A 26,084-nucleotide genomic window follows, 5' to 3' on the forward strand; every position below is an offset into this window, starting at 1 on the left:
TCTGATTCAAGAAGATCACTATCATCCCGGTGCCAAAGAAAAATCAGGCAGTGTGCTTTAATGACTATCGCCTGGTGGCTCTGGCATCTATCACTATGAAGACCTTCAAGAGATTAATAATGGTACACATCAACTTCAGTCTCCCAGATTGCCTTGATCTGCTACAATTCGCCTACTGTCACAGCAGACCCAGGTCATCCCTCAAACATCTGGATACAAGGACACTTACGTCAAACTTAAATTTATTGACTTTAGCTCCGCCTTCAACACCATAATTCCAACAAAACTCATCTCCAAACTCTGAGACCTAGGACTCTGCTCCCCCCTCTGCACTGGGTCCTTGACTTCCTGACCTGCAGACCACAATCAGGACAACACATCCTCCATGATAATCCTCAACTCTGGTGCCCCACAAGGTTGCGTAGTCAGCCCCTTACTATGCTCCTAATACACTAATGACAGTGTGGCCAAATTCTGCTCTAAATCAATTTACAAGTTTGCTGATGACTCCATCATAGTGGTTTGAATCTCAAACAATGACAAGACAGAGTACAGGAAAGAGATAGAGAGCTTTATGGCACGGTGTAAAGATAACAATCTCTCCTTAAATATCAGCAACACAAAGGAGCTAGTTATTGACTTCAGGAAGTGGAGTAGAGGACATGTTCCTGTCTGTATCAATGGTGCTGAGGTGAAGATGGTCGAGAGCTTCCGGTTCCTAGAATTAAATATCACCAACAATCTGTCCCGGTCCATCGATATCAACACTACAGTTAAGAAAGTACACCAATGCTTTACTTCCTCAGAAGACTAAGGAAATTCGGCATGTTCACAATGATTCTTACCAATTATTACAGATGCACCATGGAAAGCATCCTATCTGGATGCATCACAGCATCATATGGCAACTGAATTGCCAGGACCACAAGAAATTACATAGTTGTGAACATAGCCCAGTCCTTCACACAAACCAGCCTTCCTTCCATTGATTCTGCCTACACTTCCTACTGCCTCAGCAAAGCAGCCAACATAATCAAAGACCCCTCCCATCCCAGTTATACTCTCTTTCGCCCTCTTCCATCGGGCAGAAGATACAAAAGTTGAAAACATGTACCAACATGTTCAAGGATAGCTTCTTCCCCACTGTTTTGAGTTGATGTTTCACTGCATCTTCTTTATAGCCATAACACTATATTCTGCATTCTAGTCTATTACCCTGATGTACAAATGTAAGGTCTGATTTGCCTGAATAGCACACAAAACAATACTTTACACTATATCTCAGTACACATGACAATAATAAATCAAATCAAATCAAATCAGAGGACTACAAGCCAAAGGAATCAAGACTATGCTTACCTGGACATACACTGTGAAGATGCAGTGAGACCTGGAGGAGTTCTTATTCATTGTGTGTGATGCAATGATTCGGTTAGTTTCACCCTGCAGCGTGAAACAAAGCAGTATAAACAAGGTGCAAAGAAGGTAGTGACGCCACTGTTACAGATGTTACAGAATCAGAGTACAGAAGAAGCCTACAGCCTATCGAGTTCGTACCATCAAAAATACACTAATATTGAGACTCATCATTCCTTCAGATAGTTCAATTCACTCCAAGTGGTGCTAATAAATAGCTAAGCAAACTGGATTCAGCAAAGATTATGGGTCCTAACAACATCTTCGCTGTTGCTGAAGATTTTTTCCTTTACCTCTCATGGAATCTGGGCATCAGTGGCAAGGCCAGCACTTTTGCAACAACTTGCCCTTTCTCGGCAACAAGCAACAAGATTGAGACAGTGTCGTAGTTTGTGCCGATAATTGGTAACTAATTCATTCGAGCTAGGCTACAACCCAATTAACATTTAGTGCCATGCCCATCTTCCCTTCCCCTGTCCCCATCATCAACACTGTGCTTGTGGGGGTCACAGTTGACCAGAGACTTTACTGGCTTGGTCACTGCAGCTACAAAAGCAGGACGGAAGCTAAGAATTCTGACTTTGGTAGTTCTAGCAGCAGGTAGGGAACCCCAGCTTTTAGCTGTAACAAGGAGAGGAAAAAGGGCTTCTACATCCAGCTTTAAGACTGTAGCAACCTCTACTGAAGGCTAAAACTAAAAACAATCCTGGTTCTGTAGGAGCTTGACCCTAATCCAGGCTGCTTGTACCGTTCCAACTTAAATAAAAAAAAACCAAGGCCTCACAAGCTGTTTACTTTATTGGCTTGAAGCAGGCCACTCATACATCTATCTCAACCACTCTTCATAAAAAGAAAACTAGGACAAAACACACCTCTTAAAGCCATAGTATCATCACACTATTTTCTGACTTGGCTCTACTGGTGGGAAACCTTGTCGGATTAGAAGAGCATTCTGTAAAAGCATTGGTAGAGCACTCTGGGCTGTAACATTTTCAGGATTCAATTATATCCTGTCAGCTGTGTACCCCATTTAAAAACCTGGCTTTTTGTTACCTTCCCAAAACATTTGTCTGCATTTAGCTTGAACCCAGCTTTCCTAGTTCTGTCCATGGTTTCATGTAGACAGTGGTCTCACAAGTCCTTTACATCCTTGGTACCTCTTGTCTACTTCTTGCTGAAATAGATCCTGGCTCAAAAGGTTGGTGCAGGAATTGTGAATATTTTCTCATAACATTTAAGGAGGATCTGGACGTGCACTTAAAATGCCAGGGCATAGTAGACTATGGAACAAGTGCAGGTAAATGGGATTAGTATAGTTTGGTGTTTGTTGGTTGGCATAGGCATGGCGGGCAAAGGGCCTTTTTCTATGCTGTATGACTCTATAACTCTCTCAACAGTGAAGATTCCTTATTCAGTTTGATGTTCCAGTAGCCATTTCTGGCATTAAGCATGTTGAAAGCATTTGTCCATGATAGTAACGGTGTGATTTCTTTTTTCAGTTTTGGAATAAGCCAATGTTGCCTCTTTATTACTTGATTATTGTTTTGTGATTGATGCAAAATTTTAACCACCTCTTTGGTTTCTTGTGCATGATAATGGAATTTACCCAGTCTGCGAGCTCTGTAAGTCTAGCTTTTCTTCCATCTTCGGAGTTCCCTTTCAAGCTTTTCTCTTAGTTCATTGGTACCTTACATGGAAAATGAATCATTGGCTTCAAAACTGGGTCACTGTTGATGTGATGCACAAAATCTTCAAAGTATTCAAAGGTGTTGTCAAAACACTCTGGTTACATTTGGATCAGATTCCCTTTACTTATGATCGGAGGATGCTTTTCAGAGGGTGATTCCCTCCAACCCTCAGTATCACCTTGTTCATCTCAAGATTTACAGAGATAAACTGCAGCTCCTCACAACTGCTCAAACCCAGGATAGCAGGACCGTCTGCTTCAATAATATAAAACATACAGTTAACATCATTTCCTTTGTGTGTCTCATTTGTGTTATTCCTAGCTGGAATAACAAATTTCAGTTCCGATATATGCCATAGTGTGATGTTGCCTGGTTTTATAGCATCTTTCCTGGGCACTAATTTTATCCCAACTTTCCATAAAACAGTTCTTACATAGTCCAACTGGAAAAATATTACTGTATGGTCTGGTATCAAAGTTTTACTTAAGATGATGGTTGTGGGCTTATTTCTCACCCTCTTCCTGATCTGAGTAGTTGTGAAATCTTTTCTCTGGGAAACATTTCTTGTGTGCGCAGACATTTCTTGCAGGTGTATGGTTCCTGCAACTATTATATCGTCAAACTTATTATCATCTTCTATAGTATAGACATTTTGTTTCTTTAGATTTCTTATTCATCCTGTGGTTCCATCTCTGATAACACACTTACCATCTTCTTTCTTTGTTTTGTTTTACATCCTTTCTCAAAGATTTGGGTTTCCACATGTTCTGCAATCTGATCTATATGGATGCCATTTCCTTCTGACCGTGAAATCATTTGGTTGTTCACAGCTCTTGCACCCTTTCTCTCTGTCTAGTGTGTGTTCTTTTGTTGCAATTTCAGTTCATCAATCCTGCTGCCTTTCTCTTGTTTTAACTGGAAGTAAGCCATTTTTGTAGTCAGCATCTTAATTTGGCTACTCATGGCTTTGTGTGCTTTGTTAGTATTTACAGTCTGTGATGTTGTGAGTTTGTCCTTTTTGTGTACAGGGTGTGCAGAGCTCCAAATGAACTGATCTGACAGCCTTTCAGCTTTAACTTTAAAATTATATTTTCTGGCTGAACTTTCAGTCTGTCAGGAAATTGTCAACTGGTTCGCCTGATTCCTGCCTCAGGTCTTGAAATTCATATTGGTGAATTTGAAATTTTGACTTTGGCTGCAGATGTGTGCTGAACTCGAAATGTTAAACCTGGTGCTCTCCACAAATGCTGCCAGACCGGCTGAGTTTTTCCAGCAATTTTTGATTTCAAAAATCTTGTCTGGTTTTTGCTCTCGTCTTCACTTAGTTCCCAACTATTCAGCTGATTTAACACTTTCTTTCATGCCCACAGAGGGATGGAGCTGACCTTTTCCACTTTACCAGGACCTCTTCTAAACCTGCTAATTGCCAGGAACAAAAACAAAGTTGCTGGAAAAGCTCAGCAGGTCTGGCAGCATCTGTGAAGGAGAAAACAGAGTTAACGTTTCAGGTCCAGTGACCCTTCCTCAGAACTGATGGTGGCAGGGAAAACGTCAGTTTATATGCAGAAAATAGGGAGGTGGGTGGTGTAGGGAGTAAACGACAGGATAGAGCCCAGAGAGAAAGACAGTTGGACAGACAAAGGAGTTGCTAACGATCAGGCTGGGAGGGTGAATAGTTGTTTATAGGGACTGGTTAGTGACTAACAACAGGGGGTGTGTAAATGGCAGGCTATGTGGTAACAAGGCCTGGTGTGTGGGCTGGGGGGCTGGGACATGGGAGAGTTTAGGCCCTAAAATTATTGAACTCAATATGGAGGCCGGAGGGCTATAGGATCCCCAAAGCAGAAAATGAGGTGTTGTTCCACCTCATCCCACCCACCTTCCTGCAAAAATGCCATCCCCTATTCCCAATTCCTTTGCCTCCGCCGCATCTGCTCCCAGGATGAGGCATTCCACTCCCGTACATCTCAGATGTCCTCGTTTTTCAAGGACCGCAACATCCCCCCCTCAGTGGTCAAGAACGCCCTCGACCGTGTCTCCCGCATTTCCTGCAACTCATCCCTCACACCCCCTCCCCACAATAACAACCAAAACAGAATCCCCCTCGTCCTCACGTACGCCCCACCAACCTCCGGATCCAACGCATCATCCTCCGACACTTCCGCCATCTGCAATCCGACCCCACCACCAAAGACATTTTTCCCTCCCCACCCTTATCTGCTTTCCGGAGGAACCACTCTCTCCGGGACTCCCTTGTCCGCTCCACACTCCCCTCCAGCCCCACCACACCCGGCACTTTTCCCTGCAACCGCAGGAAGTGCTACACCTGCCCCTACACCTCCCCCCTCACCCCCATCCCAGGCCCCAAGGAGACTTTCCACATCAAGCAGATGTTCACCTGCACATCTGCTAATGTGGTATACTGCATCCGCTGTTCCCGTTGTGGCCTCCTCTACATCGGGGAAACCAAGTGGAGGCTTGGGGACCGCTTTGCAGAACACCTATGCTCGGTTCACACTAAACAACTGCACCTCCCAATCGCGAACCATTTCAACTCCCCCTCCCATTCCTCAGACGACATGTCCATCCTGGGCCTCCTGTAGTGCCACAACGATGCCACCCGAAGGTTGCAGGAACAGCAACTCATATTCCGCTTGGGAACCCTGCCGCCCAATGGTATCAATGTGGATTTCACAAGCTTCAAAATCTCCCCTCCCCCTACCACATCCCAAAACCAGCCCAGCTCATCCCCGCCTCCCTAACCTGTCCTTCCTCCCACCTATCCCGTCCTCCCACATCAAGGCCCACCCCCATCTCCTACCTACCAGCCTCATCCTGCCCACTTGACCTGTCCGTCCTCCCTGGACTGAGCTATCTCCTCCCTAACTCCCCACCCACACTCACCTTTACTGGCTCCATCCCCACCTCTTTGACTTGTCTGTCTCCTCTCCACCTATATTCTCCCCTATCTATCTTCTATCTGCCTCCCCCTCTCTCCCTTTTTATTTCAGAACTCCCTTCCCCCCCGCCATTTCTGAAGAAGGGTCTCGGCCCGAAACGTCAGCTTTCCTGCTCCTCTGATGCTGCTTGGCCTGCTGTGTTCATCCAGCTCTACACCTTGTTATCTCAGATTCTCCAGCATCTGCAGTTCCTACTATCTCTGTTGTTCCTCCAGTTTGCGTTGGGCTTCACTGGAACACTACAGCAAGCCAGAGACAGAGATGTTGGCCAGGGAGCAGGGTGGTGCATTGAAGTGGCAGGCAACAGGTAGTTCAGAGTCTTTTTTGCGTGCGGAACGTAGATGTTCTGCGAAGCGGTCGCCAAGTCTACGCTTCATTTCCCCAATGTAGAGGAGACCACATTGTGAGCAGCGAATGCAGTAGACTAGATTCTGGGAAGTGCAGGTGAAGTGTTGCTTCACCTGGAAGGTATGTTTGTGCCCTTGGATACTGGGGAGGGAGGAGGTAAATAGGCAGGTGTTGCATCTTGCCTGGTTACAGGGGAGGGTGCCGTAGGGCTGTGGGGAGGTTTTGGGGGTGAAGGATATGTGGACCAGGGTGTCCCGGAGGGAACGGTCCCTGCAGAAGGCGGACAAGGGAGGGGAGGGGAATATGTGTCTAATTTCCAGTCTGCACTTCTGTTCAAACTTCTCCAATGCCTCTACAACATCAGCTGCCTCCCAATTCATTATGGGCTGTGCTGCATATTTATTACTGTGGTGGTGGCCATGTAGCTTTTGCGCAATTAATTGTTTTTCTTTTTCTGGCATTAATTTGGGTTGGAGTTTTCAACATAACTGAGTATTAAATTTATTTATATTATTTGGGTTTTTATTTGCAAACATCATATTACGCAGTGAATGTGGCACCCTGGGTTATGTAGTCACACAACAATTAGTTGTTTTTTTAAATGAATAAATCTAACACCCTACTCAGCTGATCCACAGAAAGTGCTCTCAAACTTCATTCACTTCTGCCAAGGAGTGTTATGTTTTTTGGATGAGATCTTAGACCAAGGTCCTGTCTGTCTATTTCAGTCCGTGTTATCGATCCTATGACACTATTTCAAGTTCTTCTGGTGTCCCAGTCAATGTCCAAATAATGCCACCAAATGCAGATGAACTGTACCAAAACAAAAATACAGTACTGTGGATGGCAGAAATATGAAATAAGAACAGAAAATCTTGGAAATGTTCATCAAGTAATGCAGCATCTATAGAGAAACAGAGTTAAAATTTCAGGCTTGACTTTCACGAAAACCCATCAAGTGGGCAGGAGATGTTGACCTTGCTATATGCAGAGAATGCATAATTTTAAAAAGATCTATTCTGCCGTGGTCCAGCAAACACTATTTTTTGGAGTGCATGGCTGATTGTCAAAGTTTACAGTTTCACACATCTCCACAAGTGTGATAACCAAAAAAATTGATTTCTGCTTAGCCTGCTTGGGCACTTTCAGCTTGTTAAGTGATTACGCAGATTAGAAGGAACATTAGCCCACATCCAAACTTTGATTCTGCACCTATATTTCTGCAATACTGCTGAGCTTTCTTACCTCAAACAGATAGTTGAGAGCATCTTCTTCTGTGCTGACCTGGTGAATTGAGAGCCCTCGAACATGCACGCCATAGTTGTCTTCCACTATTACCATGTGTCCATCAGAGTCCAAGCTATGAGGCAGGCGAGACAGGAGGTCAAAGAGAGTCTCGTTGTAGATTTCCAGGTAGGAGACATATACGGTGAGAGAAAGATCCCCCTGTTCTTCTACCTCTTTAAAAATCTGTGAGCAAGAACATTGAGCATTTTATCTCTTTATTCTCTTCTAGTTTTTTTTTCTCTCTGTTATAAGTTTTGGATCTTTCCTAGGTAACTTCTCCAGCACACTGGTGCTAAAAACTAAAGTATTCCCTTGTGCTATGAACTGGATATCCATGCAATTTAATAAAACAAAGAACTGCGCATGCTGGACATCTGAAACTCAGCAGGTCTGCTGCCAGAACTATCAGTTGAAGAATCACCGGACTCGAAATGTTAATTCTGTTTTCTTCCCACAGATGCTGTCAGGCCTGCTGAGTTTTGTCAGCAATTTCTGTTTTTGATTATTGTCCCTTGTACATGTATTTCTTCAATTTCTTCAGATGTGCCCAAAAGCAATTCTTAGGATGACAAGACCAGATACCAATAGTTAATCTGTTGCATTTCACAGTGCTTAAATATAGGTATGATTGATTTCATTTAATCTCTATTAAGGGAGAGAAAGCAAGAAAGAAAATGTACATTACAAAGCCTATTATAAATGAGAACAGGGCAATTTATAATGGACAACAGAGAAACGGCAGAGAAACTAATGTTATTTTGAGTCACCAAAACATTGCTGGAAATTGCTGGAAAAGCTCAGCAGATCTGGCAGCATCTGTGAAGATAAATTAGAGTTAACGTTTCAGGTCAGGTGATCCTTCCTCAGAGCTGTTTGTAGCTAGGAAAATGTCGGTTTATGTGCAGAAGATAGGGTGGGAGAGGGGTTAAGGAGTAAATCCACTCCTTTGTCTGTCTAATTGTTCTTCTCTCTCTTTGGGCTCTATCCCCACCTATTGTTTACTCCTTACTCCCACCCCTCCCACCCCGATCTTCTGCATATAATCTGCCATTTTCCTGGCTACCATTAGTTCTGAGTAAAGATCACCGGACCTGAAACGTTAACTCTGATTTCTCTTCACAGATGCTGCTGGACCTGCTGAGCATTTCCAGCAACTTCTGTTTTTGTTTCTGATTTACAGCATCTGCAGGTCTTTCAGTTTTCAGTTATTTTGAGTCTGTGTTCCTAGAAGAAGAAACAGAAAATATCCCGGAAATACTGGATGACCAAGGCAGTTGGCAGAGTCACATGGATTTATGAAAGGGATATCATGTTAGAGTTTTCTGTGGATCTTACTTATAGCATAGACAAAGAAAAGCTAGTGGATGTGGTGCATTTAGGTTTTCAGAAGGCTTGTGGTATACTCCCACACCCTAAGACCATAAGATATAGGAGTAGGCTATTTGGCCCATCGATTCAGCTCCAAGATTTGATCATGGCTGATAAATTTCTCAACCCCATTTTCCTACCTTCTCCTCATAATCCTTGATCTCCTTACTATTCAAGAACGTATTTATCTCCATCTTAAATACACTCACTGATGTGGACTCCACAGCCTTCTATGGCAACAAGTTCCACAGATTCTTCTACCTCTGACTAAAGAAATTCCTCCTTAATGTTAGTTCTAAATGGTTGTCCCTTCACTCTGATGTTGTGCCATCAGGTCCTAGTCTCTCTTACTAGTGGAAACATCTTCTCCACGTGCACTCTATCCATGCCTTTCAGTATTCCTTAAATTTCAGTGAGATCCCCCTCATCCTTCTAAACTCCATCAAAAGTTGATGCAGAGGTTTCAGCAGTGGCAGCATGGTGACTTTAGTTCATTCCTAATGGCTATAATAGCAATCTGGTAACCTTGGGTGGCGAGTGACGTGACGACAGCTTCAGAGTCGGTGACTTGGTGGGTCTCTCTTTGATTTTTTGCTTTGGTGTCGGTGTCAGGCTTGGTGGTGGTAGCTTGGTGAGTCTTGTCTGGAAATCCTCACTTTGGTGGTTCAGCGGGGCTTCAGCAGCAGCATCCCATACCCACTCCACAAACCCAAACTGTGTGGAGGGAACACATGATGAACTGTGTCCTAACTTTGTCTCAATTATTTCTTTTCCTAATTTCTGTAATTAAATTGGTACCAATTATGGCAACTTATACACACCTCACTGTATTTTCATAAATACAAGTGACATAAATTGCTATTCTATTCTATTTTAGATATGGGGCCCAAAACTGCTCACGGCACAAAGGAGACTAATAACAAAATTAAATAAAATGGGATTGAGGGGTATACTGGTATAGTTTGAGAATCATTCATAGAAATTCAAGAGCAGTAATAAACAGATCATTCTTAGAAATTCAGGCTTTACTATTAACATCAAGGCTAAGTGCTAGATTCACAACTGTTCACAATTCATATAAATAATTTGGATGTGGGTATCAACTGTATTATTTTCAAATTTGCTGATGACACTAAACTGGGTAGGACTATAAGTTGTAAGAAGGCTTCAAGAAGACTTGGTTAGATTGGGTGAGTGGGCGCACTGTATCTTCCTGTTGTTGTCTGTGTGATAGGCATCGTCAGACCCAGCTGTTCGGGTATCCGTTGTCCTTAAATACTTGGTAGAGGTATTCTTCTTCATTTTGGCATTGTTCCAGGATACTGCAATGTGTTTAAATAGTGTTTTTACGCAACTCCATTTGTGGGTGTTGGGGTGGTTGCTGTTGAAATTCAGGACTTGATCTGTGTCTGTCTCTTTCTGTGTACCTTCGTCAGAAATTCCCTGTTGGCCCTGCGTTCTACCATGACGTCCAGGAATGAGAGCTGTTCATTCTTTTCTTCTTCCCTGGTGAATTTGATGCCGGTGAGAGTGTTGTTTATAAGTTGGTGTGTTTCTTCTAGTTTAGACGGTTTGATGATGATGTAAGTGTCGTCCATGTAGTGGATCCATAGTTTTGGTTGGATCTGCGGAAGGGCCATGCTTTCAAGTCTCTGCATCACTGCTTCTGCTATTAGTCTGGAGATAGGTGACCCCATGGGTGTCCCGTTGATTTCATAGATTTGGCCATTAAAGGTAAAGTGGGTCGTGAGGCATAGGTCCAGTAACTTCAGCATGTTGTCTGTGGAGATGGTGTCACTTGGGTCTCATTCTTTTAGAAGTGTTGCTAGTGTTTTTCTTGCCAGTGGTATGTCAATCAATATGAATAGGACGGTAACGTCAAAGGCTTACCCCGTTTAGCTTTCTTTGATAAATCAATGCCTCCAGGAATCAACCCTAGCGAATCTCTTTTGAATTGCCTCCAATGCCAGTCTATTTTTTCTTAAACATGGGCGCCATAACTGTACACCGTACTCCAGGTGTGGACTCACCAAAACCCTGTACATTTGTAACAAGGCTTCCCTATTTTAAACTCTAAATCCATAGCAACAAAGGCCAAAATTCCATTTGCCTTTCAATCATTTACTGCACCTGGATGCTAACTTTTTGTGTTTCATGAACAAGAATGCCCATATCCCTCTATGCTGCACTATTTTGGAGTCTTCCTCCATGAAATAATTCCCATTGATTCTTCTTACCAAAGTGCATGATTTCACACTGTATGACATTAAAATCGATCTACCAAGTTTTTGGCCACTACCTCAAACACATTTAACTGGATCCAATATACAAATCACTGAAAAACAGAACTAGAAGTAATGCCAACCACTTCAGCAAAGAGAAGCACATAAATAACAAGAGGGACAGAACACCGACGCTTCACAACCTGAGCTACAAATCTCTCAAAAAGCTTTCTAGAAATCCAAATACACTACACCTACCTATCCCTGTTTACCAATTCTACTTCTTATATCCTCAAAGAACTTTAGAAAATTTGTCAGATGTGGATTAGGATATTGGGAATCTATGGAAGAATTTGCAGCTTAATTCTGTGTTATTCATAACAATGCAGGAACACGGATCATGGGTCACACGTAGAATGGTATACTTGGTTAATAGGAGGGGAATCTCAAAGAACCAATGATTATAATTTAGTCACTGCAAATCTTACCTGTTGAATTGCTCTCGGGATGATACCACGGTAATCATACTTCTCTGTAGCTCCAGTCATTGTGTAGGTTTTTCCTGCCCCAGTTTGTCCGTAACACATTATTGTACCTACAGGAAACGTGAAGAATAATCTGTCATTTATACATGTTACTTTTTTCCTGTATCACCCTCCTCAGAATCTCTAGACAAGGCAGGAAAGGAATTCTTTTTGTATGGTCATCAAGGTAAGGGATTGGAATGTTGAAGAATTAAAGAGTATTCATTTTTGAGCTGACTCTGAGTGGTGGAGGCAACTTTTCAAATGGAAATTGGATAAGCACCTGAAGGGAAAAAAGTCTGCTTGTTTATGGGGAAAAGGTGGGAGGTTGGGACTAGCAATGTTACTTTTGCAGAAAGCCAGCACACACATGACTGGCTGAATAGTGTTCAGGATGCTGTGAATGCTGGACTTGAACACAGAATATTCTCAATGCCAAATAAGAAGAAACTGGAAATGTTAGAAATGCATAGCAAGTTGTTTGCCTCTCTGTTGAAGATTTGCCAGTGGGAAAATAAGTTGTAAATAAGTGATGCAGACACAAAAGTTGGCAATTTAAAAGATGATGATGCTAGGAACATGCAAACAGGTCATCAGGACCTGAAAAAGTAAAAAATAGACTCCCTGTTTCATCCCTCAAAAGCACCAAAGACGATAGATTGTCTTTATTTTTAGGTTGTGGATTCTCGTGGTGTCCTGTATATTTCCTATACTCTCAAATTTATTTCCTGTCTCCAGCAGCTCTTACCATCTAGTTTTATATTGCCGATCATGACTGCTGGTTCTTTAGTAGAGAGCAATTCAATTAGCCCCACTCCCTTGTTCTGCATTCACAGCCCTCTCTTTCACTCCCAACAAATACTTCAACATTTCCTTATAAAACTTATTATTGAATCAGATTCATCACTAGTTCACGCAATGTATTCCAACTCACTGTCAAAAATAAGCCCTTCAAATTGTCTTTGGTTCTTTTGCCAGTCACCTTAAATCTATGCTCTCTGGTTACTATCGCTTCTGCTGCTGCTAACAATTTCTCCTTATTTATCAAATATATTCATCATTTGGAACAATTATAAAAAGTCTACTATAACCTTTACTCTTAGTCAATTTCACATACATTATTACATTGATGTCCTCCTGGAGCAAAACATGAACTATTGTTAAAGGAATTTTGGAATGTAAGAATAAAGGAAATTTGGAATGTAAATGGTTGGCATTCTTGACCTCCAAAATCTAACTTACCAGAATCCAGCGTATTCTGGATGCAGATCCATGGATTCTAAATAATTGTATGTTAATACCATTTGGCGATGCCCTTAACATTAAAGTAGCATTTGACCATTTTTAGCATCAGGGAACCCTAAAAAAGTTGAAATCATGGGAATTTTCGAAGGGAAGGGGAACTGTCCACTGGTTGGAGCCATGCCTATCACAAAAGTGAATGACTGCTGTTATTGAAGGTCAATCATCTCAGTCCCAGAAATTTGCTGCAGGAGTTCTTTAAAGCAGTATTCTATCATCTTCAGTTACTTTGTCTGCCATAACCCTGTCCAGGGTTACAGGGATTGGGTAATGGGGTTGGTCTGGGTGGAATGCTGTTCAAAGGGGTGGTGTGGACTCGATGGGCCAAATGGACTGCTTCCACACTGTGATAACAAGGTGTAGAGCTGGATGAACACAGCAGGCCAAGCAGCATCATAGGAGCAGGACGGGTCCTAAGATGCTGCTTGGCTTGCTGTGTTCATCCAGCTCTACACCTTGTTATCTCAGATTTTCCAGCATCTGCAGTTCCTACAATCTCTGCTTCCACATTGTGAGGATTCTACAATTCTCTAAGGTTGGAAGTGTGAATGTTTGCTAATGATATCACAGTGTTCAGCTCTATTCACAGCTCCTTAAATAATGAATCTCTTCTTGCTTGCATATTAACATATTCATAATAAAACTTAACATATTCAGTCTTAGTATGATAATTATTGTGACATTATTGTGACACAAGTCCCTGATAAATGATTATCTCCAATGAGAGAGAGTCTAATCATCTCCCCATAACTTTCAATGGGATTATCATTGCAAAATACCCTATCATCAATCTCTTATGGAGACTGGAATCATCGTTGAGCAGAAAATATGTCATAATGTTTAGTGAGGGCAGATTTTTTGAAATGTATTTCGAACAACATTGTCTATCAACATGTAGAAGGCCCAACAAATGCAGTGCTGTACCTAAACCCTTAGGTTTAGGTACAGATTGGGGATTGAAGCTGGACTGGTGTTCAAGGGGGAAGAATTTTAGTGATAACAACTACAACACCGTAAATATTTACTAAGGAAAAAGAAAACGATGGTCTACAGTAAAGTATTTTGGATTGGGGGAAGGCAGATTTTATTAGAATAAGGCAGAATCTGACCAAAGCAGCCAAGACGGTGGCAGAGCACCAGAACTGCATTTGAGCTCCTGGTCCAAGGCTCGTCCGCTTCCATTTGCTTTCTTTGTTTCTTCTTCTTGCTCTTTTTTCTTTTTTTTTCTCTTTAACAGCCTTTTTGGCATCATCGGCAGGGAAGAACAGGTCTGGACTCCCAAGTATGTGTGGCAGTGGCGGGTTCAGCGCAGAGGAGAGTGAGCCCACTGTGGAGGAGAGGGAGACCAGCGCGAGGGAGAGGGAGCCCAGTGCAGAGAAGGGGAGCCCATTGTGGAGGAGAGGGAGCCAGCGCGGAGGAGAGGGAGCCCAGTGCGGAGAAGGGGAGCCCAGTGCGGAGAAGGGGAGCCCATTGTGGAGGAGAGGGAGCCAGCGCGGAGGAGAGGGAGCCCAGTGCGGAGAAGGGGAGCCCATTGTGGAGAGGGAGCCCAGCGCGGAGGAGAGGGAGCCCAGCGCAGAGGAGAGGGAGCCCAGTGCGGAGAAGGGGAACCCAGTGCGGAGAAGGGGAGCCCATCGCGGAGGAGAGGGAGCCCAGTGCGGAGGAGAGCGAGCCCTGAAGACATGTCAGTGAGGAAGACCCAGAGGCGGAATATAGTGCTTGAGGATTGACGACTTTATCGTTGGCTGGATCAGGCACTGGCAGCGGTGAAGCAGCGTGAGAGGGCACCACGGCAACATCAACTGTGGAGATAGTCCCCGATGTTAGAGTGTCTGGCGTGGGCAGTGGCACGTGGTAAAAGATGGTGCCTGAGGATCAGTGACTTCGATAATAGTTGGTTCTGAGTAGTGTCTCTGAGCCAGACTTCTTTTTAAGCTGTACCTTTTCTTTTTCTCTTATTCTTAAATGATCAAACTGGCGTTGGATTATGGCGACAATGGATCCTTTTCACTTTATTTTGTTGTGTTTCACTGTAAATTACACATGACAATAAATCATTCATTCATTCATTCAAAAGTAGACTGGGAACAGCTACTTCTGGGTAAATCTACAGCAGAACAGTGGAGGCTGTTCAAAAAGAAATTGGCGAGATTGTTATAAACGGCTGGGGGGGGTTGATGACATGTAGATTGGTTAGGTTTTTGACAAAGAAGAAGCCTTTAGGTTACAGGATGATATAGATTAGTTAGATGGGCAGATCTGTGGCAGAATTTAACCTTAGTAAGTGTGGAAGAATGAATGATAGAACAATAGGAAGCTCAGAAGAGGGATCTTGGGATGTTTGTCCACAAATTCCTGAAGGTGGCAGGACAGGCTAATAGGGTAGTCAAGAAGGAATATAGGACACTCTCCTTTGTCAATTGTGGCACAGATTATAAAAGCAGGGAGATTATGTTGGAACTGTATAGGACTTTGTTTCGGCCATAGTGGGAGTACTGTATGCAATTCTGATCATCGCACAACAGGAATGGTATGATTGCATTGGAGGGGTTGCAGGAGATTCACCAGGTTGTGGCTGAGATGGAGCAGTTTAACTATGAGGAGAGGCTGGATGAGTTTGAGTTGAGGCCGGGAGGAGACATGACTGAGGCATATTAGATCATGAGGGGCATGGACAGGTTGGATAGAAAGCAGAGAATTTTGTGGCAATTAACTTGACCCTGGAACTCCCAAAGCCCTTGAAAAAGTGATAATTGGCTGCCTCTTGAATCTCTAGCATCTTCAGTGTATGATGTACGATGTGCGATTTATTTTAGTTTAATGTTGTTTATTTTTAAGTTTAGATGCTTTTAATTTTGAATTAGTGCCATATATATTTTTCTGAGTCCATAAAGAGTTTAATGATTATCTTGTAACTGTTTCTGTAGCTATGGTGATTTCTTTTAAAACAACTTAATAGAGAGATAGCTTTCAGAACAAGTAGTTTTGTGTGTACATTAAGAGGTTTTACAACCAAGCAACGTAAACAATTATGCATCAGGGTTTCTGTTAGAAAATTGTGGACTTTTAAAGCTTATAGTTTAGAACATTAGTTTAATCCATAGCTTTTAAATAAATGTTTTGTTTTAATTTCAGTTTGGGGCATATATGCAGGTTGGAGATGGATGTACAAAGCAGTGCTCCTGAGAAAAGAAGTAGTAAAAATAGTTTATCTTAGAATGAAGAGTTTAGTAACAGTCCCATAATAGAAGTATTTGGATAAAATATTTAAATTCAGGTATGTGAAAGCTGCAGACTGAGAGTTTTATTTTTGCGTAGAATCCTTACAGTGCAGAAAGAGGCCATTTAGCCCATCAAGTCTACACTGACTCCCTGAAGAGCATCCCACCAAGACCCAGACCCCTCCACTATCCCCACACTTATCCTGGCCAATCCACCTAACCTGCACATCTTTGAACTGTGGGTAGAAACTGGAGCACTCAGTAGAAACACACACAGACAAATGGGAGAACTTGTAAACTCCACACAGTCACCCAAGGCTGGAATCGAACCCCTGGCACAGTGAGGCAGCAGTGCTAACCGCTGAGCCGCTGTTCTGCCCCTATTGAGAGTACTGTCAAATTAAACCTATTGAGATGTTAAAGAAAAGGATTCTTCTCTGGTGTGAGTACTGTAGAAGGGGTGCTTTTGTGTAATATGTAGGGGTATCTTGGGATCTGTAAAGTGGTGTTTTGGATGAATGGAATTATATTTCACCATGTGTTTCAAAACCTCTAAACTTGTGCTATGTCTAAATAGTTTAGGTTTATTCTATTTTATCTCCATTTCTTTTGTGAAATAAATTTCTGTTTAATTGTGAAAACTAACTGTGCAACTTTGTATATTTATGTTTCATTGCGAGACCACCATATTAAAACCAAACCAAAATAAAACACAATATAACCTACCAAACCAGATTCCATTCTGGGATCTGACTTGTCTAGGAATAATATTAGCTGGGATAATAACATAGATACAAGTCAGGAACATAAAATCTCCATTTTCCTGGATGTGCACAACTCCAATACAACACAGATGCATAGCAATATCCAGGATAAAGTAACTTAGTTGACATCTCAAGAACCATCTTAAGCATTTACACCCTCCATCACCAAGGCATTGTCAGCTGTGCATACAATATATAAAGTGCATTGCAGTAGTTCACCAAAGTTTCATCAATTAACCACTTAAATCTGCATCATCTACTATATTACAAAGACAAGGGCAACAATCATAGAAACATCATCATCTACATGCAAATTGTGTCTCATGTCACACACCATTTTGACGTACAAATTTATCATTGTTTCTTCATGTCAACTGGATCAAAATCTTGTGAGAATACATTCACCAAAAAAAAATACGACGGTTCAAGAAGGCAGTTCAAGAACATCATCTTTCTGAAGAAGGGTCACTGGACTCGAAACGTTAACTCTGATTTTTCTCCACAGATGCTGCCAGACTTGCTGAGTATTTCCAGCAATTTCTGTTTTTGTGTCATCAGCATCTTTTCAAGGGCAATGAGACATGGGTATAAATACTGGCCTTGCCAGGGAAGACAACCACTATGAACAAATTTGAAAACCTGCGTTGTTACATGCAACTGTATTCAATGTTCTCACCTTAGAAATAGTTGGCACATTCAGTGTTACTGACAATAGAATCAATCCCTTTTGGAACCTGAACACAAGCCTTATTCTCATAAAATTCCCTGAGCTGAGATTCCTCAATTTGTTCCTAACCAGAGGATTTAGATCTACGTACTGCTGAAGCCATTTATTGTGCTAGACACCACATTCTTTGCGACGGCTTTGTACACAACATCCTGTGGAGCATTGTGGAGAATCCCATCTACTTTGAATGACCAGTCGCTGTGTTGATTATTGACCACATCCTTTCGCTGGTCCAGTCTGGTGTGAATATGTATTGTCTGCAATGAAAAATAATAAAAGCGAATGAAATCATTTGCTTAAGTTTGAAAAATACATTCACGTTATAGCTTATACTAATAGTTTGTATTAACAAGGAAGCTGAAATATTAAACAGAAAATCCTGGAAGTATTCAGCAGATGAGGGAGCATCCATGGAGAAAGAAATAATTTTGTCAAAACTCAGAATAATCACGATATGCTAAGCAAGTAAACTGGGGTGGAGGAGGGAGGTAAACTGTGGAAAATGATAAGGGAAGCTTGAGATGAGACAGAGTGTGTAAGAGATTATATGACAAAAGGACATAGGGAGCATAAAGAAAAGGCAAGAAATAGTGGAGCAGCTATGGTCTGAATGTGAAGAACTTACTGGTGTATCCTTCAGCTTGCAAACTGCCTGTTAAAAAAATGAAGCTCAGTTCCTTTACTGTGCATTGAGCTTCACTGAAATTCTCATGCAGGGCTGACAGAAAGGTCAGTGTGAGGCAAAGATGGATGATTAAAATCACAGGCAGCCAAAAGGTCAGGATCACATTTGCAGATCAAATCGAGGTGTCCTGTAAAGTTGTTACTCAATCTGCATTTGATCTTTCCAATGTAGAGCAGACTGCACTGTGCATATGAAATAACTGCAAACAAGCTAGTATACCGTGCTGCATTTTGGTAGGGCAAATCAGTGCAAGACTTCTACACTTATTGGTAAGTTTTTTTTGGGAGTGTTGCTGAACAAAGAGGCCTTGGAGTACAGGTTCATACCTCCTTGAAAGTGGCGTAAACAGGTAAACAGCGTGGTGAAGAAGGCATTTCGTGCGGTTGTCGTTAATGGTCAGTGCATTAAGTGGAGGAGTAGGGAAGTCATGTTGTGGCTATACAGGAGATTGGTTCGGCCACTTTTGGAATACTACATTCAGTTCTGGTCTTCCTGCTATAAGAAAGATGTTGTGAAACTTGAAAGGCTTTAGAAAAGATTTACAAGGGTGTTACCAGGGTTGGAGGATTTGAACCACAGGGAGAGGCTGAATAGGCTGGGGCTATTTCCCCTGGAGTGTCAGAGGCTGAGGGGTGACCTTACAGAAGTTTAAAAAATCATGAAGGGCATGGATAGGGTATGTAGACAAGGTCTTTTCCCCAGGGTAAGGGAGTCCAAAACTAGAGAGTGTAGGTTTAAGGCAAGAGGGAAAGATTTAAAAGGGACTTAAGGAGCAGAGGGTGGTGCATGTATACAATAGCTGCCAGTGGAGTGGTGGAGGCTGGTACAATTACAACATTTAAAAGGCATCTGGATGAGTATATGAATGGGAAGTATTTAGAGGGATATGGGCCAAATGCTGGCAAATGGGACTAGAATAATTTAGGATATCTGGTCAGCATGGACGAGTTGGACCGAACAGTCCATTTTCATGGTGTACACCTCTATGACTCTATGAGTCACACTTTACTTACATGTGCACAGTACATGGGCTTTGCCCAGCTTGCTCAAAGCCAGTCCCAAGACTGTGGAGGCTCTCTGAATCACCTGTTTATATCTGTCAGCTAGGTCTCCCTGATTGGCCTGGGTTAACAACCCCAATCAAGGATCTCATTGTCAATGAGATCCATCTAGCTCTGGTTCCAATCATTACACCCGTTTCCCCAAGTCCAGTGATGTAGGCCTGTTCTTCCTTTTGTAGCTTCTCCAGGGACGATTCCACCCCAGGTCCGGTTCTTCTGACATGGACTTAGGACACGGGCAGCATGTACCATAGCCTTGCCCATCTGTTATGCCCAGACTGTCCTGGGGGAGTTTCCTTCTCTTCTTCTGGTGCTAATGGTATTGAGACTGCATCCATCTGGGACTCTGAGATTTCCTCAATGCTAGATGGAGGGGGAGAACCCACAGTTTCTGACAGGCCTCCTGGCTGTTCTGAGGGCCAGGTATATTTTGCTCCATTTGCAAGGTAGCAGCTTTCAGGTGATTCACATGTTTATTCAGGACCACCTCACCTCCTTGAATTTTGTATATCATAGGACATGACCTTGCACTGACCTTGCTTCATACCCATGCAGGGCCACTTCCATGGTTTTGACACCAAACGTCGTCCCCTGACGTAAACTGTCTTTCTCTCTTAGAGGAGTCATGTAGCCAGCACTGGCATTCCTGCTGGAATTTTACCCTTTCCACCCCACTCAAACCGCTTACCCCACCCCCCGGTCTGGGAATATCAGGTTTAACCTGGTGCAGAATCTTCACCCCATCAGCAACTCTGCTGGAGCCTACCCCTGTAGTTGCATGAGGGCTGGTCCTATAATCAAACAGAAAGCAGGACAGTTTGGTGTTGAATGAAGCTGTAGGCTGTTTCTTTAAGCCTGCCTTCAACGTTTGAATTGCTTTTTCCGCCAAACCAATAGATGATGAATGGTACGGAGCTGTCTGAACAAGCTGAACGCCATTCAATTTTTGGTAAATGACATCTCATTGTCCATGACCAATACGTATAGGAGTCCATGTATCACACACGATGCTCGCAGGTTTTCAATTGTCATCCGTGTGTTTGAACTCTATGCATGCCCAACCATTTTGAATGGGTATCCACAATGACCAAGCACATTGAGCCCATGAAAGGACCAGCATAGTCAATGTGTAACCGAGTCCAGGGTTTACCCAGTCATTCCTAGCAGGAGCTGCTGGCAGTAATTTTTGTCCTTGTTGACACTCTGGGCACTACCCCACTACCTATGTCGGTATCCAATCCTGGCCACCAGACATAACTTCTTGCTAAATTTTCATTTTGGATACCTCTGGATGACCCTGGTGAAGTTCAGCCAGTATCTGGCAGCGACCTTTAAATCAGGCCAATCACTCTTGCTTCTTACATAATATGCCACCCTCTATGGTAATCTGGTCTTACCAGGTCCAGAAAGTTTTCATTCTTGGTTGTGATGGCTGTTTTGTTTCCCCCATTACCACCAGTTGCTTTAGCTTTGCTATGATAGGAGATTTTAGTGTCCACAGTCAGGTACTGTCAGTGGTGACCAGAACAGTGTCCAGAAAGTTTAAAACCAGAATGGACTCTTCCAGCGGAGGTACCACCAGAAGTGTGTGCCAGTGGGAGACGGCTCAAGGCATCCACATTTGCCATTGCATCCTGGACTGTGTTCCAACTTGTACGCACTCAGAACAAGGGCCCACTGCTGAATTCGACCAGAAGCTATGCCTTGTTTTTAAGTAGCCCTAGCAGGGGTCTGTGGTGCATTACTATTACAAATTCATGTATGGAAAGGTATTGGAGGAACTTTCTCACACCAAAGATGACCACCAAACCTTCCTTCTCTATCCAGGCAAATTTGCGTTCAGTATCAGCCCAAGTCTGGGAAGCCAAAGCTGTCAGGCATTCCACTCCGTTGGGCCACCAGTGAGCTAACACTACTCTGATACCATTTGGGGAGTAATCGAATGTCAGCATCACCTCTTGCTCGGGCATGTAGTAGGCCAACATGTTAGATAACGATAGCTGCTTCTTCACTTCCCTAAAGGCTACTTCTTGGCTATGCAATCATTTCCAAGGCTGACCCTTTTTCAATAGCAGGTGTAAGAGAGCCAAGCTGGAGGCCAGTTATGTATGAATTTCCTGTAATAATTCACCAACTCAAGGAAAAAGCTCCAGTACACACGTGGGAGCCAGGGCACCTTTGAATGCCCTCACTTTATCTTCTAATAGGTGATGAGGAGGAACGTGATGGACACCTCAAGATTTTGAAGGACGCCATCATAAGAATGGGATTTGATGTTCAACTCATTGATCGCCAGTTCTGATGTGCCACAGTGAAAAACCGCAAAGACCTCCTCAGAAGACAGATTCAGGATATGACCAATAGAATACACTGCGTCATCCAGCACTTTCACAGAGTGGAGAGACTGCGCCATGTTCTTTGCAGCCTTCAACACACTATTGATGATGATGAGCATCTCGCCAAGATCATCCCTACACCTTCAAACAACCGCCAAACCTTAAACAGACCATTGTTCGCAGCAAACTACCCAGCCTTCAGGACAACATTGACCACAACACTACACAACCCTGCCATTGCAACATCTGCAAAACATGTCAGATCATTGACATGGATACTACCATCACACGTGGGAACATCACCCATCACATACACGGCAGATACTCATGTGACTTGGGCAATGTTGCCTATCTCATACGCTGCAGGCATGGATGCCCTGAGGCAGAGTATACTGGCGTGACCATGCAGATGCCAGGACAATGGATTAATGGACACCACGCAACAATCACCAGACAGGAATGTTCCCTGCCAGTTGAGGAACATTTCAACAGTCAAGAATATTCAGCCTCCAACCTTTGGGTAAACGTCCACTGAGGCAACTTTTGAGATACACAACACAGAATCGCCCAGCAGAAACTGATAGCCAAGTTCCGTACACATGAAGTTGGCCTTAACCGTAATTGTGTGTTCATGTCACGCTACATGCAACCCCACCACACTGTTCTATATCTGTAAAATCTTCCCTACTGTACTATTATGACTCCGTCACCTTGATAAATTGTTATGGTCTCTCTACCTTAATTAGTTTGTACAATTTTGGATACTTATTACTTTGGTTAGACCCTCGGCATGCAATTCTTATACCTATCATGTTATTCCAGTCATTTGGTTTGTCTCCAGCACCACCTTATTTTTAAGTTTTTATAATTAACTCCATGCCTCATTTAATCAGATTATACGTCATCCCTTCGCTTGTTATTCAACTGTTGACACTTTACTCACATCGTCTGACATGTGATCACCTGCAGAGACTTTTTATTCGACCCTCCACTCACACCATTTGTATGATTGTTTGATCTATCTGCCTTTGATCTCTCTGCCTATAAATTCTGTTTCTTAGAGCTTCTTTCTCACTCTACCTGAGGAAGGTGCTATGCTCCGAAAACCTGTGATTTCAAATAAACCTGTTGGGCTATTAAAAAAAACCAAAAGATCTGCAGATGCTGTAAATCAGGAACAAAAACAGAAGTTGCTGGAAAAGCTCAGCAGGTCTGGCAGCATCTGTTGAGAAAAAAGTTCTGAGGAAGGGTCACCGGACCTGAAATGTTAACCCTGATTTTTTCTTCACAGATGCTGCCAGACCTGCTGAGCTTTTCCAGCAACTTCTGTTTTTGTTCCTGTTGAACTATAACCTGGTGTTGTCTGATTTCTGATTTAATCAAGAAATGCATTATATTAGTATCAGGAGGCTACTGTGATGGTAGTACATGAAATGGTGGACCTTCTCTTGTCTAGCAATTTCTGTGTTCTTGAAAATAATCCTTCAATTTCTAATTAAAAGATATGTTGCAATCCTCAAGTTTTAATTATAGCATATATATCTGTGGTCAGCAACAGAAGATGTCAACAAGCAATATAAGGAATACTCAATCAGTACCTTGCATCTAATTTAGTTAATTCTTCAGTGGATGAACCCAGCAGATCCGTGAGTGTTTAGACAGTAGGCACAAAACACAATGACCCATGAACAATAAAATAACTGCTTATTGATTTAATACAGGCTATTGCAGTTGTTCATGTCACAGTAGTTAGTTAATTCTCCTAAGACTGAAAATGAGTCTGAATTTTTTTGACAGCCAATTGACCAGGGAGAGTGGGTGATGATATGGTGATGTGATGTTCACCTTCCATTAGGAGTTGTTAGATGCTCTGAAGACGTCAACTCTTTCTCAATATAAATAAAACATACAGGAGAGTCCTCTGTAATGGTCTTTCTTACCTGATTGTCAGGTAAAAACTCAATCATATCTGATGCAAAATTAGTTGTTGTTCTGACTCTGGCGAACACCTTCACACCACTGTTTTTGATGCTCATCTTCAACTAAAACTGCAATGAAGAATAGTTAGACCATAAAATGTCAAGTGATCCTTTTTTTTCAAAATGATAGGATAGAAATTCACATATCAAAATTAATCCAAATGGTAAGTGGCACTTTAAGCAGGGTAGATGAATGCCTAAAAATATAAGATACTCATAGATTAATTGAATTAGCAAAACAGTGCTAAATGGATTTCAATGTACAAGTGAATTCATCCACTTTTATCTAAAAAGGGTATTAACTAAATGAGGGAAAGTTTAAAATAGTGTAAGTAAAGAGATAATTAAAATGCCATAAATGGGTGTGAAGAATATGTTAAAGGACTAACGGATTTCTGTCCTTTATGTCTAAAGGACTACAATGTAGCTTTAGCTGTATAAAGCAATGACTAGGCCATACCTAGGGTCAAGTAAGCAAATCTAGATGTCACACCATTCAAATACTTTGTTAAGTCAAGTTAGGAAGGGTGAACTGATTCCTTTCCTTGTCCCACTCCTGTACTGGTCAAAATAAAATTTAAATTTAAAAAGGAGGGAATATTGCCAATTGTAGTTCAGTACAAGAAACAAGTCAGACAGGTTCCTTAAGTAAAAAACAAAGAACTAATTTATGGTAAACCAAACTTGCTCAAACACAGATGTAAAGATTATTAACAAATGGTTAGAACTGCAGAAATATAAACAACTGTCCTTCTTTCAAATTACAATACACAACCTCCAATTCTGAGAGAAAAGTATTAAACTCTGCCAAGTGTTTTGGCACTGGAATGTCTTCCTGGACCAGCTATGACTGGCTAATAATGTTTTAATGCAAACAGTGATGTCGATTTCCAAGTCTCCTTTAGGAATCCTCCAATTATGGTGATGAAATCTTCCAGTGAATTTTCAACTCTCAAACTCTGACAACAAAGATTTCAAGGAGGAGAAAGAGGGCAAAGGCTGTTGCGTCTGGGACAGCTTGCACTCTCGTGTTAAAATCCAATAGCTTCATTTGGATCTACAAATGTGTCATGTGATATCTCTAGAAGGGTTGTCGGTTTATTGACTTCAGTTGAGCAGCTTCTGTTCTTTGCAAATGCAACTTTTCTTTGTGCTGTGGCCAGTCTCCTTAGCTTTAAAGGTATTCTTCCCAACAATTAGCAATGGATTCATTGTCATCATTAGACTATTAATTCCAGATTTTCACTGAATTCAAATTCTACCATCTGCCATGGCAGGATTTGAACCAGGGTCCCTGGAACATTACCTGGGTCTCTGAATTAGCAGTCCAGCAATAAAAACACGAGGCCATCACCTTTCCTAAGTTCAATTAGATTTTAAATTTATACTTCAAATAACACATCTTCATATCAATGTAGTGACCATTAAGGAGTTTTCTTTTTACTGTAAAGCCTTTTGTTTTAAATTATGAGGGAAGTTTACATAAGCTATGATCGTATCCCCTGAAACTTAAAAAGTTACGCTGAGTTGATCAAATTTTACAAGATGTTAAAGGGACCAAATATGGTTAATAGAGAGAAAACTATTTTGGCTAGCAAGGAAGCCTCAGGAAGTTAAAAATTGCTAAAAGGACATTAGAACAAAGAACAAAAAAAAATTACAGTACAAGAAGAAGCCCATTTGGCCCTCCAAGCTGCACCGACATGCTGCCCGTCATAACAAAAAACCCCTACCCTTACGGGAACCGTATCCCTCTATTCCCATCTTATTCATATATTTGTAAAGATGCCCCTTAAAGTCACTGTAGTATCTGCTTCCACCACCTCCCCCGGCAGTGAGTTCCAGGCACCCACCACCCTCTGTGTAAAAAACTTGCCTCATACATCACCTTTAAACCTTGCCACTCACACCTTAAACCATGGCCCCTGGTAACTGACTCTTCCACCCTGGTAAAAAGCTTCTGACTGTCCAGTCTGTCCATGCCCTTCATAATCTTGTAGACCTCTATCAGGTGAGCCCTCAACCTCCATCGTTCCAGTGAGAACAACCCAAGTTTCTCTGATATAGCAGGAACTGCAGATGCTGGAGAATCTGAAATAACAAGGTGTAGAGCTGGATGAACACAGCAGGCCAAGCAGCATCAGAGGAGCAGGAAAGCTGACGTTTCGGGCCTAGACCCTTCTTCAGAAAAAGGGTCTA

General features: G+C 42.3%; 1 protein-coding gene across 1 annotated transcript in view; it reads right to left on the reverse strand.

Annotated features, from left to right (window-relative positions):
• The window catches only part of kif9 (kinesin family member 9), an 85,627-nt gene extending 61,679 nt beyond the window's left edge, over positions 1–23,948 (reverse strand). The window contains exons 1-5 of the mRNA XM_048596164.1: positions 23,847–23,948; positions 17,916–18,081; positions 11,778–11,884; positions 7,658–7,882; positions 1,360–1,443 (exon numbers count right to left, since the gene is read on the reverse strand). Coding sequence (XP_048452121.1) covers positions 1,360–1,443; positions 7,658–7,882; positions 11,778–11,884; positions 17,916–18,081; positions 23,847–23,942 — 678 coding nt within the window. The 5' untranslated portion in view covers positions 23,943–23,948. The remainder of the gene's footprint in view (positions 1–1,359; positions 1,444–7,657; positions 7,883–11,777; positions 11,885–17,915; positions 18,082–23,846) is intronic.
• Between the last annotated feature and the right edge of the window lie 2,136 nt (positions 23,949–26,084).

This window comes from Rhincodon typus, chromosome 4 (genome assembly GCF_021869965.1).
Source record: "Rhincodon typus isolate 14 chromosome 4, sRhiTyp1.1, whole genome shotgun sequence".
In the NCBI taxonomy this organism is placed as follows: domain Eukaryota; kingdom Metazoa; phylum Chordata; class Chondrichthyes; order Orectolobiformes; family Rhincodontidae; genus Rhincodon; species Rhincodon typus.